This window comes from Cebus imitator, unplaced genomic scaffold (assembly GCF_001604975.1).
Source record: "Cebus imitator isolate Cc_AM_T3 unplaced genomic scaffold, Cebus_imitator-1.0 Scaffold202, whole genome shotgun sequence".
Classification (NCBI taxonomy): domain Eukaryota; kingdom Metazoa; phylum Chordata; class Mammalia; order Primates; family Cebidae; genus Cebus; species Cebus imitator.
The window spans coordinates 2,065,456-2,083,453 of NW_016107517.1; the positions used below are offsets into that span (position 1 = coordinate 2,065,456).

The window sequence follows — 17,998 nt, forward strand, 5'->3', positions numbered from 1 at the left end:
CCCCCCTCTGTCCCTCTCTTGGCCCCCCAAAGGACCCCACCCAGTGTGTGATGCTCCCCTCCCGATGTCCCTGTGTTCTCATTTTTCAACATCCGCCTGAGTGAGAACATGTGGTGTTTGATTTTCTGTTCTTGTGTCAGTTTACTAAGAATGATGGTTTCCAGATTCATCCGTGTCCCTACAAACGAGGTGTCCTGATATTTTAATACAGGTTTCCTGTATTTTATCTAGCAACCCAATCTGGGGGTACAGACTAAAGGTATAGGTACCTAGACAGATGAGTAACCATAAGAAACCTTCTGGAGATATGATTTCTCTTAGTGAGGATTCTGAAAGATATTGAATGACAGAAAGTTCAAGATGATGTTTTACAGCTGAGATAAAACTCAGTTGAACTCTGGACTGTTGACAGGTTGTCAGTGAAATACAGAATCATATACTTGATTAAGCGATTCAACTGAGATAAGCTCTCCATCTACTTACCAAAGTTGAGGCACCAACAGGATTCCTATCTGAGGGGACAGGAGGCTATCACGGTGGCTCTGATCCAGTCTTGCAGCCCCCAAGGGTGTGTGCTTCCTTTCAGTCCTCTGACTAAAGTGTCCCTGACTGCAAATTAACTCCATTTGCCAAAACGGTTTTGTCAAAATGCCCTACTACCTTCACAAAAATGTTACAACACAGTGGTCTCAAATTTAAAAGACATTTTAAAAGCAGGAAATAGATGATATACTGATAGGGTTGATGCAGAATTATTTATCAGGATATTTAAGTTGCATCCCTGTAGTACAACTGGGAGATAAAACACTATGAATATTTTTAAATTTAAAATGTTTCAATGACATGTCACATGTTTTTATTGTGATATTAAGCAGAAAAATGCCAAACTCCACATGGTATTACCTCAGCTGTAAAAAACATATGTGTAAAAATGATTTTTTATTTTGAGACGATCTCACTGTCACCTAGGCTATAGGGAAGCGGTATGATCTTGGTTCACTGCAACCTCTGCCTCCTGGGTTCCAGTGATTCTCGTGCCTCAGCCTCCTGAGTAGCTGGGATTACAGGCATGTGCCACCATGCCTGGCTAACTTTTGTATTTTTTAGTAGGAACAGAATTTCACCATGTTGGCCAGGCTGATGATCCTGACCTCTGGTGATCCACCTGCCTTGGCATCCCAAAGTGCTGGGATTACAAGCGTGAGCCACCGCGTCCGGCCATAAATTTTTTTTTTTTAAAAAGAAAATTTAAATCTTAAGATGATGGATTTGTGAGTGATTTTTGTTATTTTCTTCTTTCGTATTTTATTTTCTTCCATAATATGCTTCTATCACTTTTGTAGGGAGAAAATAATATTTCTAAATAGAATAAAAGTATATAAAATAAATTTTAGAATTGAAAAAAAGCTTGATCATAATGGCAATGGGGATAAGTTATTCCAACAAAATTAGTAATATTGAGATGATGAGACTGAGCAGCCACTCAAATAAAATATAATAGGTCAGGCGTGGTGATTCATGCCTGTAATCCCAGCACTTTGGGAGGCCAAGGCAGGTGGATCATTTGAGGTCAGGAGTTCGAGACCAGCCTGACAGACAAGTTAAAGCCTCATCTCTGCTAAAAATACAAAGAAAATTAGCCAGGCATAAAAAAGATAGCAATGCACCTGTAGTCCCAGCTACTTGGGAGGCTGAGACAGGAGAATCGCTTGAACACAGGAGGCAGAGGCTGCAATGAGCTGAAATCAGCCACTGCATTCCAGCCTGAGCCTTACATATACTATATATAAATATACATATTTATCATATATTAATAAATAATATTAACATATATTAATATATGATATATGACATACATATATATAAATTTATGTATATTATTAAATATATCATATATATTAAATATGAATAGATACTAAATACATATAAATTTATATATCTCTTTATTTTTATATATATAGTAAATTTTGTTCCCAACATGCCAGAATTTATATCTATCTATCTATCTATCTATATATATATATATATGTATATATATATATATATATTCTGCCTGAGGAAATCAGAATGTTCTTGAAAATGACATGAAAATCTACTGTCAAATGATTAGTTTGATATTCAGAAGGTAGATTATTGACAAAGAATGAGGAGAAATGAAACAAGACCGAGAGAGAGGAAAAGAGAGTAGTGAAAATATCCGACACCACAGTGGAGAGATGCAAGCAAGAGGGAAAAGGGAAGAAAACGCAGGCTGGAGGCTGGGGGACGATTGAAGAGAAAAATTTCTGGGCATTTCTTATCCACCTAGAACCAGGGAAATGGAAGCAAAGTTACCAGATGAAACCTGAGGCCTGAATCCCTTTGACGTTCCTACTTCTCACACTTAAGTGCAGAGGCATGAGCCAGTTAGCAGGAGTTAGGAGAGCCTCAAACTCAGAGGTCTTTGCACATCACAGCAGGCACTATTGCTTCTGGGCAGCCAAGGAAGTCAAACTGGAGGCCTTTCTGGGAATTTTGCTTGGCACGGGCATCTGGTACCTCACATGCTTCCAGAATTTGGAACTCAGGGATTGTTTATTGGCAGTGAGGTCCACACTCCACTTGATGGTCCCCTGCACTTTCATCAGATGCTGGAGAGAGTCCTGAAGTGCCTCAGCCTGCAGCCCACCCAGTTCGTTCGCAGCCTCCATCTCAATAAGAATCACCTTGGAGTCGTTCAGGATGAGGGCACTGTGCAGGGCGATCTCCTGCTCATAAGCAAACTCCTTGCTGTGTGTGATCTGAGGGGTCAGGATGAAAATGTGCCGCCTGCTGTTTCGTATGTTGGTTTCCACTGCAGTGGCTTCATCTAGTCATTCAAGAAATAGGTCAGATTTCCTATCAGTCTAATGCTTTGAACATAAATATTCTGAACACTTAAAAGTCTTATTGTTATAATCTGGTGTGAGATTCTCTGACATCAATCAAGTCACTTACTCAGAGAAGTAGAAATATACATGGATAGAGAGCCCGGTTTGTTCTTTGTGCTCCTTTCATTCATGAGAACATTAGCCCCAATGTCCTATTTTTGTTTCCCAGGTAGCTTAGTCTTAACTAAAATAGAGTCCTTCCAGGTAAGTGAGAAAGTAAAGATATTTAATCTATTGTCCCCTAAGATTTTTCTAGTCTGGATTAAATCAGCTTCTACAACAGAGATTAATGGGGGATGAGGTGAGGCCAGGACTTACTTTCCTAGAGACTTTGGTCAATTTTGAGGGCCAAGGCTTCCTGCATTTTACTTTTTAATATGTGAGTTAAAATTTTAAGCCATTTTAAAACACCTAAGCAAATATTCTAAGAAGATAATATGTACATAATGAACCAGAATTCTAAGTCTTTAAAGACATTAATCTCTGTTGTAGAAACTGATTTAATCCAGACTAGAAAAACCTTAAGGGACAATAGACCCTCTACCCATTCGGTGTTTATAGACCGTAGACTCCATGGCGATTCCAATTAGCTCTGGGTGGACTTAGAAAGAACATGAAATATCCAGTCCTCACCGCAACAGGAGAAAGCACAACCATAAATAAAACAACCTAAGATATTCTTACATGTGATGGCTGAAGGAGTGCAGAGGCATGAGGCAGGCCGGCTGAGAAGAGCTGCTCCCACAGGGAGGAGCACAGCTGCCCCAGAAGCCCCACCTGGAGGGGCAGGTATATGACCACCCTCTGACCTCCTGGCAGTGCCTCCCATTGGACAACCCAGCCTGGAGCAGAGGACAAGGGAGCAGATGGATTCTATGATGATCAGCCACCCAGGGCCATTGGATGGAGTGGTGGTGCAGAGAGGATTTTGATGGGGCAAATGCAAGAGAAGTTGCATGAGAATAAACACAGTACCTTGTTCAGTCATGAACTTTTTGAAGCGAAGAGTGAAGTTTGGTGTTGTTTTGTTGGGTTTTATTTTGTTTTGGTTGAGGAAACGTCAGAGGACTTACATGGATGGAGGGAAGTAGAAAACCATTCCAGATTAGCGCGTTGTCGCATGTTTAAGGCAGCACAAGGTTGAGTGTGAGAAAGCTAGCATCTGGGTTTGGCTGGGGAGAAGTGTAACTAGAACTTAGGTGATTGGAATGAGGAAGAGGAAATGAAGAGCTTGTGGCCAGAGGTGGCACATTGTTGAGAAACAACAGGAGTCCCTGCAGGTTCTTGAGTATACTTGCAATATGAAAAGAGTGTTTGAGAGCATTACTCGCTACTTCTACCTGCATGAGTGACCAGTGGGAGAATGGAAGAAGAAGAGGGCCTCGAGAGAAGAAATGCATTACACACTCCTAAATTGTACTTTTTACAAGTCTCTTGAGCCATTATTGAGGCTATTAGCATTCCCAGATATTCCAGGGTAAACCGAATTCACCTGTTGTTCATATCTTTACATCTATAGGCGTGTGAATTCCTCTTCTTAGTAAGATATGAGTTTAAAATGTAAAACAGAACATTTGCTTTATTAAGATTAGGCACTTGATATCTGGGCCCCATTTACATTCCAAACCCTTCCTGATCTTAGAAATTGGAGAAGAGTACACAAGGAGGGTTCATAGGTACTGGACGTAAATGTGTAAAGGGAAGAGAAAAACAACTACTGAAATCACAGGTGTTGTGACAAAACTGTCAAAAGTATATGAAATTGAGCAGAAACACTAAGAAACAGAAGTTACAGCTCTATTTCTTTTGGTGAGAATATAAATTTGCAAATGTTTCACCACCATAAAGAAAGTCATGAGGAACTCTCTGAGTCCTTTTAAGATATTCCAGCTAGTGTCTATGGCTACCAGAACAAAATTCTTCAATTTTTAAGTCCTCTTTCAAATCTTATGAACGGAATTAAAAAGCGGCAGAGTTATCCTGGTGGGGGACTGAGGAAATAAAGCAGGGGCGATGACTTGCTAAGTCCTTGAAGCAAAGGACTTGTAACTCTGAATTCACATCACTGACATTACTGTGAAGGTTTCATCACCAGGACAATGATGGGAGAGGAAAGAGCGAATGATGAGGGTCTGCTTCTGTATACATATTTAAAATTCCGGTCTTAAGGCCTGAGGTCATAAATGCCATTCCTGATCCAACGCAGGGATAAGGTCACCTAGCTCACAGCCTCTACTAAGCATGAATTTCTGTCCCTAATGTATGTTGATAGCTTTACCTTGTCCGGGTATCAGATCTCTCCCAGAAATACATAAGGTATAGCCACATTTATTTTCAAGAACATCAGGCAGAATCTGGTGAACAAAGTACTCTACAGGACTGGCCCCATCTGTACCGGTATTGTAGTTCCGTGGGTAGATAACATAAGCATCGTAGATCTTTCCATCTGAAAATGAAAAAAAGAAGTACAACTTCTTACTTGATTCCAAAAATTCTCACTGGACTCTTAGAAGACATTCCTCTGTCATCCTCCAAAATATTCTAGACTCAAGAGATGTTGACAGCAAACCACTGCCACAAAACATGATCAGGAAATAATGGTCTTCATCCCAAGGCTTTTCTCCTTTTTACTGTCACAGACTAAATAACAAAAAGGTGGACCACAGCCTGTCCAGCATAGTTAAAACTATCTCATCAATTTTGATTAATAATCTATGAATAATGTTTATGGTCATAGAGAGGGATCTTCTTCTGTGCTGGATAGACTTTGGTTTCATCTTTGTTTTCCCCATACTCCCCTGGGAAAGTGAAAAAATGTAAAGCTAATAGTAGCAAGGGCATAGAATTTTTTAAGGGGTCTGAATTTCTCACAAATCAAACAGTTCCTACTTGAGTCAATTGTTTGAAAAATTCAACGTGTATCTGCCTCCAAACGAAAGCATGGGGTTTGCATCTAGCAGACAGAACTGACTCCTTTTATGCGTATACTTATGTGCCTGGGTTAGATTTTACAGGTCAGGGTTTCAGGTAGAGCACATGTGCATTCTAACGGACCTTTCTAATCTGCCCACATCTGGAAAACAGGAACAATTTTGCTACCGTGTTTAACTTCATAATGTCTTACCAACACATTATGAAACACATTGTGTCTTACCAACACATTATGAAATTTACACCTTTCTGGGCTTGGGGCATATTCTGTTATTGGGAACTGAGTAGGAATAGCAATCCTATCAGGGAAGAAGTGTGAGCTGTTGAGATGAATCTCAGGACCATGAGGAGATACAGAGCAGGATGGACAATGGCCTCTAAGAAAATCAAACAACACAACTCATTGATAATAAATTAGCAAGAAAAATTGAATCTGAGTTTAGCAGGCTAGCTATTGAAAGATTAATAGACAAGTAACCAACAGTTATTATGGGACTTTTTCTTTGGAAGAAGAACTTGATATTTGCCACTTACCATTCCTAGTCCTGTAAGGCTTAGCTATGTCTCTCCAGAGTAGAACAGCCTCAATCCAGAACATTTTTAGGATGATAACAAGGACGTTGATTAGTATTAACAATCCACTACATACTGCAATTATGTAGTAAGTGCTGTTTATATGATCAACTATTCAAAAGATAGGGGAAGGAGAAAAATGATTATTATTACTACTGAAAAAAGATAAATAACAGATACATGGATGCTGGCTTTCCTTGGGAGTACAAGAGTTTCACATAAAACACACCCACTGGAAATTACCATGGCTGCTTTAAGAACCAGGACATTCACATTTATTGAGCCGCTACAACACATCAGGCTAGGCATTACAGGGAATTCTCAAGGGCAAAAAGACACTTGTTAACTAAGATGGGAGGCAAAAGCATGATTTTAGCTGATAAAGAATTTTAAAAGGAGAGCTTGCTGCATGCAGGACTGGAAAAGGGAGACTTTCTGGAGGAGGACAAGGTCCCTGAAAGATGAGTAGAATTCAGAGATGCAAGAAAAGGATATGCCTACCTGGGCAGAGAGAATGCCATCAACCTAAGTGCGGAGATGGGAGTGTGCTTTCTGAGGAATTGGAATAACCCACTTTGGGGAATTGGTGGAAGATATGATTAGAAAGTTCAGTCAGGGCCAGGTTCTGACCAGACTTGAAACCCCAGCTAAAGCACACTGCCTTATCCTGAAGGTCACAGAGCATTGGAGATTTGAGTGGTTTTCCCATGAGATTAACCTGATGGTAATAGAAAGTTTGCTTCTGTTCAAAGAAACTATGGGCACTCAGAGAAGAATGGAGTGTGGTACTTGGGATGCAAGATGCAGAGGTTTGTAACTCACGCAATAATGAGAAAGGAAGGGACAAGGTGGTGTCAGGGCATTAAGAAGGCATCAACAGGTGTGAGGTACTTGTTGTCTCTGAAGGCTTGGTGGTGTAGGAGATTGAAGAAGTAGCAAGAGTCACCTAAGTGGCTAAAGCATCTTTGATAAAGAACTCAAAAGTCAAATTACTGAGTTCTAGGTCCTACCTATGCCCCATACTCCTCTCGTGGTGAACATCACTCAGCCAGCACTGAACTTTATCCTAGTACTCCTTGCTTCACAAAATGCAGATGCAATATGCATATGCACTGATGAATGTGAGAATGAGATTTGCTGATATGGTTCTTTTCCATCTTGAGTCTCCACATATGGGCTCCCAGTTTTGAGATAGAAAAATCACTGGCCCATATTCATGAATTCCACCACAACCTCTAATCGTTGATCAGCTCTCTCAGTGACCAGCAGTATGAAATCAAGGATTATCAAGGTGATACGAGCCAAAGTTGGGGAAAAAAAGTGAAAACTGACAAAGAGTTTACTGTCATCAGGTTAAACAATGAAAACTCTGTAAATAAATCATTCCAACAGGATTCCTTTCCAAGTCACTCTGTCTAAAAATCCCAGCTGGATACACGGAGGAGTGTGTACTTCCTGTGGGGATTTCTGGGAAGTAACTATGCTAGAGGCTGGATGCTTCCGAGTGGAGAAAAGAAATTGATCCAAGACATCAAAGGAAGTCTTCATAAGTGCAAATTATTTTATAAAAGTATAGGTAATTCAGGTGTGTAATTCACTAAACACTACTTTTTGTATATACATATAAATAAGAAAATGCTGGCTGTGTTTGAATCCTTGCTCCATAACTGTGGTATTTGGCAAGTTATTCAACTTTCTTTGCCTTCACTTCCTCATCTATAAAATTAGATAATAGTAACAGTCTCTCCCTCATGAAGTATTGGGAAAACAAATGAGAAAATTAAATGTAAAATAATTAGATAAGTCCTGGTACATAGGAAATAATGAATAAATGTTCACTATTATTATTATGAGCATCAGATGTATATTTAGTAATAGTTAATAAAATGGGGACATAGGCCTGTTAAGTTTTTGTTCTCTTAAATTCAAGAAATGCTGTAATTTCAGAAATAAAGAATTCATTGTGACAACTCAACAGCAGTAGTAATAATTTTTGTTTAATTTATACAGTTGCTGAAACATAGTGTAATCATGTTGATTTAAAGAAAAACAGGTGAAATACAAATAAGCTAGAAGGAGCAAAGACACTGAATACCTGCAACATAAAAACAATTCCAACACATAGGTAACCAAGGATGTTAATCAACAATAACGTAGCAAAGCATGAGGACGCAAGGGCAGTGTGGCTGGGGAGGCTGGATGGATGGCTGCAGGATCCATGGGACACATCTCCACCCCTAGTGTGGCCTCACATAGCACCGTGATGGGATCCATGGCCTTCCTGGGGTGCCACACTTATCACTGGCAGAGACCAGAGACCCACAGAACACTATGGCACTTATAGCCATCTCCGTGAGTTATGACTCTGTTTATTTTATGAAAAACTTACAAATCAGGGGTTAAAGTCAAAATTAAAACAAAAAAAACCCCACATATCACCTCAGGCAAAGACCTGCTATGTGATTCAACCATATTGGGGGTCCCCTGTCCCCACACCCCAAACTTTTCTCCTCCTGTTGTGCCTCTCTGTGTGTATCCAGATAAATCTGGACCCTATCACATGTATGGGTGGGAACCCAGGGTTTAACACTTTCTTTGGCTGTTTGACAAGCACATTAAACAATTTCTACGTGGTTGTACAGCCCCTAAGGAGGGGCGAGTGTAAAAATATATTTATCTCTCCTTCCTTTTATATGGGAGCCAATGCTTCCTATAGAAAACAGGATGTCATTGCCAGGAAACACAAAGAATAAGTGAGGAAACTGACGAGTGATCAGGAGTGAACTGCCTGGTAAGCTATTTTCCAAGACAACATTGCATTCAGAGACACAGCAAGCGAGTGGGGAAGGATCAGTCCACCTCTGCGGGAGGAGCACTTCATCTCAGACGTTTCGCGTTGTCTGGGCATGGCGATAATAAAAAGCACAGTGACTTGTAGCTGTCTTTAGTACAGTTTTGAAAACTCTGTAGACAACATATCGCCTTCTTGTGTGCACCCAAGAGGGATCACTCTCTCCACCCTGCTTTGGCTATTTGTGATGCCACCAATTATTTATGTATAGATAAAAGAATGTTACATTTAAAAAGATTATATAGTGTCTGAAATTAACCCAATGAAGATTCATCAGTTTCACATTGTCCTTTTATTGTGTCATAATTATGTTATCAAAAACCTGCTGGATTCAGAAAAAAAAAGCTATAAGGAAGTGATAAACAATTTGGCTTTCCAATTGATGAGGAAAGTTATTGAATTTACCAAACATAAATATGAAAATAGTATTTTGTTCTATAATTAAGCCTTATAGCTAGAGAACTAGAAATGTACTCAAAAAATATTTTGTATCAATAACTTGGTTGTGTATTCATTTACTCAGTCAACAAATATTTAACTGAGTACTTGCTAGCTGCCAGGTATTGCACTAAGGACCTAAAGATGAATGAGATGATGTCCCTGCCCTCATGGAGCTTGCAGTCATGTTGAGCAGACTGTCAAACAGATTTTGGTAAGGCAATGTGACCAGTGCTATGATACAAATGGGATGCTGCAAGAGGTTCTTGGAAGGTGTGTATACTCCAAACTGAGGGCCAAGAAAGCCTCCCTGGAATAGGCAGTACCAGAATTGCATGGTGAATAACAAATGCAGGAAAGAAATGGGCTGAGCTAGCAGACTTCCCTTGTGTTTCACTTATATTTAATACTTTATACAGTTTGACAATGATAATGTGTGTGATGTGGTTTGGATCTGTGTTTCTGCCCAAATCTCAGGCTGAATGGTAATCCCCAGTATTAGAGGTGGAGCCTGGTGAGAGGTGATTGGATCATGGGGGTAAGCTCATCATGAATGGTTTAGCACCATCCCCTTGATGCTGTCTTTGCAATAGTGAGTGACTTCTCGTGAGATCTGGCTGTTTAAGTGTGGCACCTCTCTCTCTTGTTCCTTCCTTCACCTTGTGAAGTGCCTGCCTTCACTTTGCCTTCTGCCATGAGTAGAGCTCCTGAGGTGTCCCCAGTAGCAGATGCTGTCATGCTTCCCATACAGCCTGCGGAACCACGAGCCAACAAAGCCTCTTTTCATAGAAATCAGCCAGTTTCAGGCATTTCTTCATAGCAATGCGAGAATGGCCTAACACAGCATGTCTTTTTTTTTTTTTTTTTTTTTTTGAGACGGAGTTTCGCCCTTGTTACCCAGGCTGGAGTGCTATGGCACGATCTCGGCTCACCTCAACCTCCGCCTCCTGGGTTCAGGCAATTCTCCTGCCTCAGACTCCTGGGATTACAGGCACGCACCACCATGCCCAGCTAATTTTTTGTATTTTTAGTAGAGACGGGGTTTCACCGTGTTGACCAGGACGGTCTCGATCTCTTGACCTCGTGATCCACCCGCCTCGGCCTCCCAAAGTGCTGGGATTACAGGCTTGAGCCACCGCGCCCAGCCTCAGCATGTCTTATGATAGAGTAGCACCTAGGATTTTCTCACTGAAATGGCAGTGGTTAGATACTCCCCGTTTTCGTTCACTTTACCATCCTCACTAACAAAACATGTATTCATTATGACCAGAAAAAGGTATAGAAGGGACCATGCTTACAACATGTAATAGAAGTTATCCCAGAGCACAAAGAACACATCGAGTTTACTGTTGGTGCATCTTCTTTCACGTACAGTGAGACAGAAGGAGTTCATGAAGTCAGAAAACAAGGATGACCAAAGAAGCAGCTGAGTGTTCTAGAACCAACGACAGAGAAAGGGAGGAAGGAGGAGGAACTTAAGCAGCAGAGAAGCTCCCAGCAAACAGAAACAGTCTACGAAGACCAGAGAGCAAACAGCATCCGAAGAAGAGAAGCACATTTCACAGCACGGTCCACTCCCATTGTCTTGATGGATCTCCCGGTACCGCACTCCATTCTGCTTACACTTGCCACAGAAAGTTCAGGTGACCAAAGTCTCAGAAACACTCCTTACTTGGATTTTTTCGACTTAGTCTTATGGTGTGCCTTCTCAAGCCATGCAAATTCAGGGCCAGACAGTCGTACTGCAGCAATAAATCCTCTTCCTTCATGTCAACTATTCTTAAAACCATGTTTAGACAAGTCATCCCACCGCTGAAACTAAGAAAACAACGTGTTACTTTTAATGCCTACTTTGTAGGTGCAAACTGTGTGCAAGGGGAAGGGGATGGTTCTCTTTGATATAAAAATACCTTTGATTTTGCCCTTCCTCCTGTTGAAATCTTGCTTCACCAAAGTCTGTGATACTTTTCCCAGTAACCTGCCACAGGACGACAGCCAAGAACTGAGCGCCTTTTCCAAAACAAGCAGAGCAAGTTAGGCTTGCGTTTTTTCCTAGAAGGGGGTAAGGATATTCACCAATAAAATTAACTTCTGCAAGTAGCATTTTATCCCATTTAACGTAAAAAATATTTGCTAAACGCTTAGTATGCACCCTACCATGACTTCCCTCACTCCTCTCTAGCACCTTCCTCTTTCTATGTCCTCTCTTGGCTCCTCCCCGCTCCCATTACCTCCATTCACCCAGCTGGGTTTGAAGCTCAGCTCCCACTACACTCTCACCCGCATGGGAACTAAAAAGGCCAATGACTCTGGCTCCACCAAATCCACATTATAAAGGATTTCTAGTAAAAGGATTGCCATTTCCCGGAAATTAGACTTTCTTTCCAACTACTCTCTTCCACACCTTTATCCTACAGAACTCTTCTTCATCTCTCCATAAGCTACCTTTGAAGATAAATGTGTTTTACCTAACCCAGCTACCATTGCCCAGAATGAACACTCTGCAGCTCTCCATCCCAAGCTCGATAGAGATAAAGATGAAATTAAATCCATACATGAAAGCACCATGAATTACAATAAACAAATGTAAACACTGCAATTGCTATGCCTTCGTTCTCAATGTTAGCCAGTGTCTGGCGCAGGTGCTTCCAGGGATGTTACTTCACTTACTCTTCAAGGTTCTTATGCTAATTGCCTGACCCCCCACCAAGGGAATTCAGAACATGAGTCATATGGAAGGATTTTCTAGGCAATATTTACAGCATTCCTATGAATTTTCTTACCAATTTCCACTTCCTTTGTTTCATTGTGTGGAGGGGCTCTGATTACTGGAAACAAAGAAAAGCCTTGCTCATCTTAAAGACAAAAAGAAATATAAATATTAGGAGAGAATTGAATGGTCATCAATATATAGGTAGTATTCCATATTTCTATTGTATTTCATAGCAATGTTTTTCAAATTCTTCTGACAATAACCCATAATGACAAATACATACCCACACAGATTAAACAGAAGAGCATTTAAATAAAACTTTCTTTTACTACCTATGATGCTCTGTAATATTTTTATTCTCTTTGATATCACTAAAACAGATGCTGCTGCAGCCCATAAAACTAATTACATGAAAACTACAATTCTACAGCATAAGAATAAGACTACAGGGAAGTTTTCAAAAGACCCATGAAAATAGTAAATGTGTGAGTCCACAGATTTGCTTGCAGTTCTCCACTAGGGTGCCCATCCTCAGTGAAATCTTCCCCATATGGAATTCTGCCTCCCGTGACCACTGCGGCTGAAAGACAGGCAGTGTTTGTGGAGGACTGCTGCAATCCTCCACCCCTTGATGCTCATTCATTTAAAGAGAGTGTGATTAAGGACCACCGCAGTGGTTGATATTAAATAGCAACAGGTGCTGATAGGAGTACAGTCTGGTGATGCTTATTTTACTGTGGTGGAATACTGAAAAAACTCCAAAACATTTTCTCCAATATTGCTTTGCCCTAAAAAAAACTGTCATACGTCATCTATGTCTGTAGATCGACTTGTGCTAAGGAGACCCCAATTCTTTGTAGACTGATAAGCTATGATTGTGAAGTATTTCCCCTAAATAGGCTTTTATAAAATTTAAAATAACTTGGAAAAAAACATCTTTAGAATGAAGTGACTGACTCGAGGCCACTGATGATGCTTAAAGTATTGCGAACAAGGAATAAAAACCATTCAACAACATTTATGTACAACATAGTATCCCATCATAAGGCTTCTCATGATGGAAACCCAATGAGTATTAAAGATTAAATTCTTTTTTTTAATTTGCAGAAATTCTGATTCCAAACTAGGGGGAAAAAAAGTTGGTTTTGCTCTCCAAATAGCTGTAGTATCATTCAAAAAAAAAGTAAGTTAGCATTTAGATTGCTTTATCTTTGGAAAATTAAGTCACAAAGAAGAATAAAGAATAGATGTGGCTTTGAATTAGTAATGTAATTTCCCCTGAAATTTGTTAAATCTTGATAGTGTATTCAGAAAATCTCTTTGTGTCATAGTTAAGAATGTATAAGATAAGACAGAGCAGGAAGAAGTAGAGGGAGGAGGGTGAAGTACAAGAAACCCAACCAGAAGGGCACAACTGTTCCCACTTTGACTTCTTTCCAGTATTCTGTCTCGTTAAAGTTGGTAGCTTACCCTTGACCGTGAAGGACCTTGTTGCTGTCACACTATAGTTGGCTCCATTTTCATTGTGTATAAATTTACAGGTGTAATCACCTGCATCCTCAGTCATCACATTATCAATGACCAGAAATGACTTGTGCGCCCTGTACCTTGATCCTTGAAGAGCCTGACAATTCTGAAATAAGAAATGTTCCTTTTTAGTAATTCTCCACTTTATTTATTTATTTATTCATTTAGAGACAGAATCTTGGTTGTCCACGCTGGAGTGCAGTGGTGCAACCTGGGCTCACTGCAACCTCTGCCTTCCAGGTTCAAGTGATTCTCAAGCCTCAGCCTCCCAAATAGCTGGGATTACAGGTATGCGCCACCACGCCCAGTTAATTTTTGTATTTTTTGGTAGAGATGGGGTTTCATCATGTTGGCCAGGCTGATCTAAAACTCCTGGCCTCAGGTGATCTGCCTGCTTTGACTTCCCAAAGTGCTGAGATTATGGGAGTAAGACACTGGGCCCAGCCACTTGTATTTATTTTAACTGTGTAATTTTCATCTATTTCCTCCCCAAATTTCCTCTTACCTTAAACCACTCAAGAGGTGCTGTCCAATTGTAGAGGTCAATTGTAGGACAATAAATTTTGGAATTTTTTTCTGATCCAGATACTGTTGAATACATCAAATAATCTGGAATGTTGCAATCTGGCTGCTTTTTATATATGGTGACATTTGCATATCCAGTCATATTGGATGTGGGACTTTTAAAATAAGTCAGACAATTAAGAGTCACTTAGCATTGTGAAATAACTTCACCTAAATTTAGCCTTTACTTAATATTGCTTTTCTTCTTAAAAACCATCAATATACATAATGGTTATTTTCTTATTTAAAAATAAACATTTAAATCTAGAATTTAAATACTTTTTTATTACACTTGAGATAAAAACAGCCCCCATGATAGCCCAACGATGACTTCTTCACCATTTATTCATACATGACATCTGCTATAATCCCAGTGTAATAAAGATATTAGTATTTATTGAGTTTACTCTGTACCAGTGATGATCAAGAGCACTCTTCACACATTACCTTAGTTTATTTTCACAATAATGCTTTGAGTTGAATTCCATTATTACATGATATGCATTTTACAGGGAAGGAAACTGAAGGGCAGAGAAGTAGCTTGCTGGCATCACCCAGCTAACTAGAGGCAGGGCATGAATTTGATACTCGTCCAGCCTCAGACCTAGGCCCTTAACTAACACATTCTGCCTTTTGATATAATTCATTTGACATTTTGTGTATGCCAAATACGGTCACAAAATCAAATTTTTTGTGAACAAGAGTAAGTAATTTGTAGGCACACAATCTCATCAGCCTTCTGTTGTTTAACTTGAAGGTTAAAAGCACTGGTCACCACCCCTTTTCACCTACTAGAGGCCCCCTGAGATGGAAAACAACCAGGTTACTATTTTCTGTGCTGGTTTGTTCTTAATTCCAGCCAAACATGAGCAATTACTCTCAGTTATCTTGGTCATTAGGAATGCTAGGTTTTTCTCTAAGTCAGCTGCAAATTTATCCCTGCAATTATAAATCCAAATAGTTAGCTCAAAATGAGCTAGACCTCAACCTGACAGTATCCCTAGAAGTTTATCCAAATCACTTTATAAATTTAACTGTTCCAGAAAGGACTAGGGAAGGAATGAAAGCAAGGGCGGCTCAAAGGATCAACTATTCAAGAAAGGTGAGCAGGCTGAAAGAGGGTGGGAGCTTTCTGCGTAATACCTTCTGACAATGCAGGTATAAATACCAGAATCATCAACTTTGGCTGGTAGAAACTTAAGAAGTTGGCCTGAGGCAAACACATGATTTCTTTCCTGGGTAGGAATCCTTTTGTTTGTTTGTGGGTAATACCAATCCACTGTGTAACTAGGTTTTCCTTTTCTAGGACATCTCACAATTAAAGCCTCATTCTCCAGGCCCCATGATTGTTTACCTGCAAATAAAAGATATAAAGACAATCCTAAAATGACCAAATGAAAAGCTTGTAATTTCTATCCTCTCAATATTTTCTTCCAGGATTAAATTTAGAGACTGGTCATACACTGTGATACTTTGGGAAAAAATAAATGATTAAGATCTCTTATGAAATGTTGATGTATTAATTTGAAGCTAAATCCCCCACAGTGCTCCAATGGAAAAGCAGGCATATCTATCTAAACAAACTATGTGTCAGTCAACAAATACCTACAACACCTCCCATGTGCAGGCACCATGTTAAATTCTGATGCATTTGAATATGTATAGCTAAACTTATGATATACACATTACAAAGAATTTCTTCTGATAGATCTGTAATGAAGAATGATTGTACAAAAAAATATATTTTTCAGTTTACAATTCGACTGGAATAATTGGAAGCAAGTCACTGAAAACAAGGTGAATGTTCTTGAAATTATATAATTTACAATAATTAAATTATAGTTAAAAGGCAATACTTACTAAACTTCGCTGCTGTGGAAGACATGACAATTGTGAGAATTGTTAAGATCCAAAGCCCCATTCTCTGTTTATCAGTCAAGAGCAAGTGTTGGTAACTGGTTGTTGAGATTACTCCAGATGAGTCAATGGCATATAATAGTGAAGGTCACCACGTATGAGGCAGTTGATGCCGCTCCCTAAGACAGAGTTGAGAACAGTGGCCTGTATCTCAACTGAAAAATAAATTAGCCAAAACCATAAACACAATTTTTATCAGCTATGATTTTTACTTTCTCAACACCACCCAGGAGAATGAATTAATCGACATGTATTTATTAAATGCAAACAGATTTAACAGCAGGTTTCAGACAAGCGGCATTGGATTTATTCTTATGGAAGCTTTCGGTCATATAGCTCTCACAAGGATCATGCTATTTGACAATTATCATGGTACTTCACAGTTATATTTTACCAGTCTCATGAGAATGTCCTGAAAGAAACTAAGAAGGAAGGAATATGAGTTTCTATTTTTGAAAAATTAAATAAAATTCAGTAGACTTTAAAAAATACATTGTATCATGTGAAACCACAGACATCCACACAGGCTGGGGGCAGCATGCTCATATAAATAGCTCTCAAACAGACACACGTGCAAGCAGTCATCACAAAACAGCTAAGGAGTAGCAAAGTCAGAACCAGACTAAAGCATTAGCCAATTAATTGCCCTATTCTTAACCCTAACCCTCAAACATTTGTTCCTACTTCAGCTTGTTTCCAGGAGTTGCCAAAGACTTTCTAAGAATAGTTGAAGGTCTGTGATCTTTCAGAAAAAGAATCATTTACTATATTACTTGTTTTCTTAAAATATCAGGGGAGGAATGGAACCAACATAGAAATTCATGAACATAAGAATAAACACAATCATGAATTATGAAGACTTTCCTTATTACAAATTTTAGGTAACGAATTGATGCTTACCCAAACTGAAAGACAGAGGGGATGAACTTGGAGTCAGTGACGGAGCTAAGAATAGTCTCCAGCCTTTGTAGGTCCCTCCTCATAGACTACCCACTCTCTTTTATTTTAAAGGGGAGACACTCACAGACATCCTGTAATTTGCCACTCCACCCATCCTAAAATTTGCTTTGTAGCCAAATCCATGACTTGTTCAAAAATGCTGATGCATCATGTACTAAGAGTTCTTGATGTTGACAAATAAATATTTAAACACAAAAACAACATTGAGTAATGCCTTAAGAGGAAATAATTGAATCATTTCCTCCCATTTTAGCATCAGTTTCAGGCTGAATCATAAATAATGTTTATTGGCTGTGCCCTGATGTTAAGACACTTTTAGTTCTAAATGGTCTTGACATCAGGGGCTGGAGGCTGCCTTTCCAGATATTCCTTGATACCTCATTTGGTAGACATCACTCAGGAAATCTCTGCCAGCCTCGGCAGCATTGGTGCCAGGAGTTTCAAAAGCAAAGATCAGGGAAAGGAAATATGAAGTAAGAAGCACTTTCTGGAACTTAAAAATGCTCTGTCTAGGGTCCAGAATGTGACTTCACCCCAACCCAAAATAGTTCCAGCTCCTTGGATTTAAAACCCAGTAGGGCTCTCATCCTGGATGCAAAAAAAAAAAAAAAAAAA

The 17,998-nt window shown here is 39.5% G+C and overlaps 1 protein-coding gene across 3 annotated transcripts in view; it reads right to left on the reverse strand.

Annotated features, from left to right (window-relative positions):
* Positions 1–1,947: 1,947 nt before the first annotated feature.
* IL1RL1 (interleukin 1 receptor like 1) overlaps positions 1,948–17,998 on the reverse strand; it is a 33,129-nt gene continuing 17,078 nt past the window's right edge. The window contains exons 1-11 of one of the 3 annotated variants that reach the window (XM_037745473.1): positions 17,324–17,970; positions 16,367–16,578; positions 15,650–15,860; positions 14,448–14,622; positions 13,886–14,048; positions 12,486–12,557; positions 11,613–11,754; positions 11,375–11,520; positions 6,375–6,524; positions 5,188–5,355; positions 1,948–2,848 (exon numbers count right to left, since the gene is read on the reverse strand). In XM_037745473.1, coding sequence (XP_037601401.1) covers positions 2,463–2,848; positions 5,188–5,355; positions 6,375–6,524; positions 11,375–11,520; positions 11,613–11,754; positions 12,486–12,557; positions 13,886–14,048; positions 14,448–14,622; positions 15,650–15,860; positions 16,367–16,427 — 1,674 coding nt within the window. In that variant the 5' untranslated portion in view covers positions 16,428–16,578; positions 17,324–17,970 and the 3' untranslated portion in view covers positions 1,948–2,462. Of the gene's footprint in view, positions 2,849–5,187; positions 5,356–6,374; positions 6,525–11,374; positions 11,521–11,612; positions 11,755–12,485; positions 12,558–13,885; positions 14,049–14,447; positions 14,623–15,649; positions 15,861–16,366; positions 16,579–17,323; positions 17,971–17,998 lie in introns of those variants that run through there. The other 2 variants (XM_017547858.2, XM_017547857.2) reach the window with 2 other exon arrangements.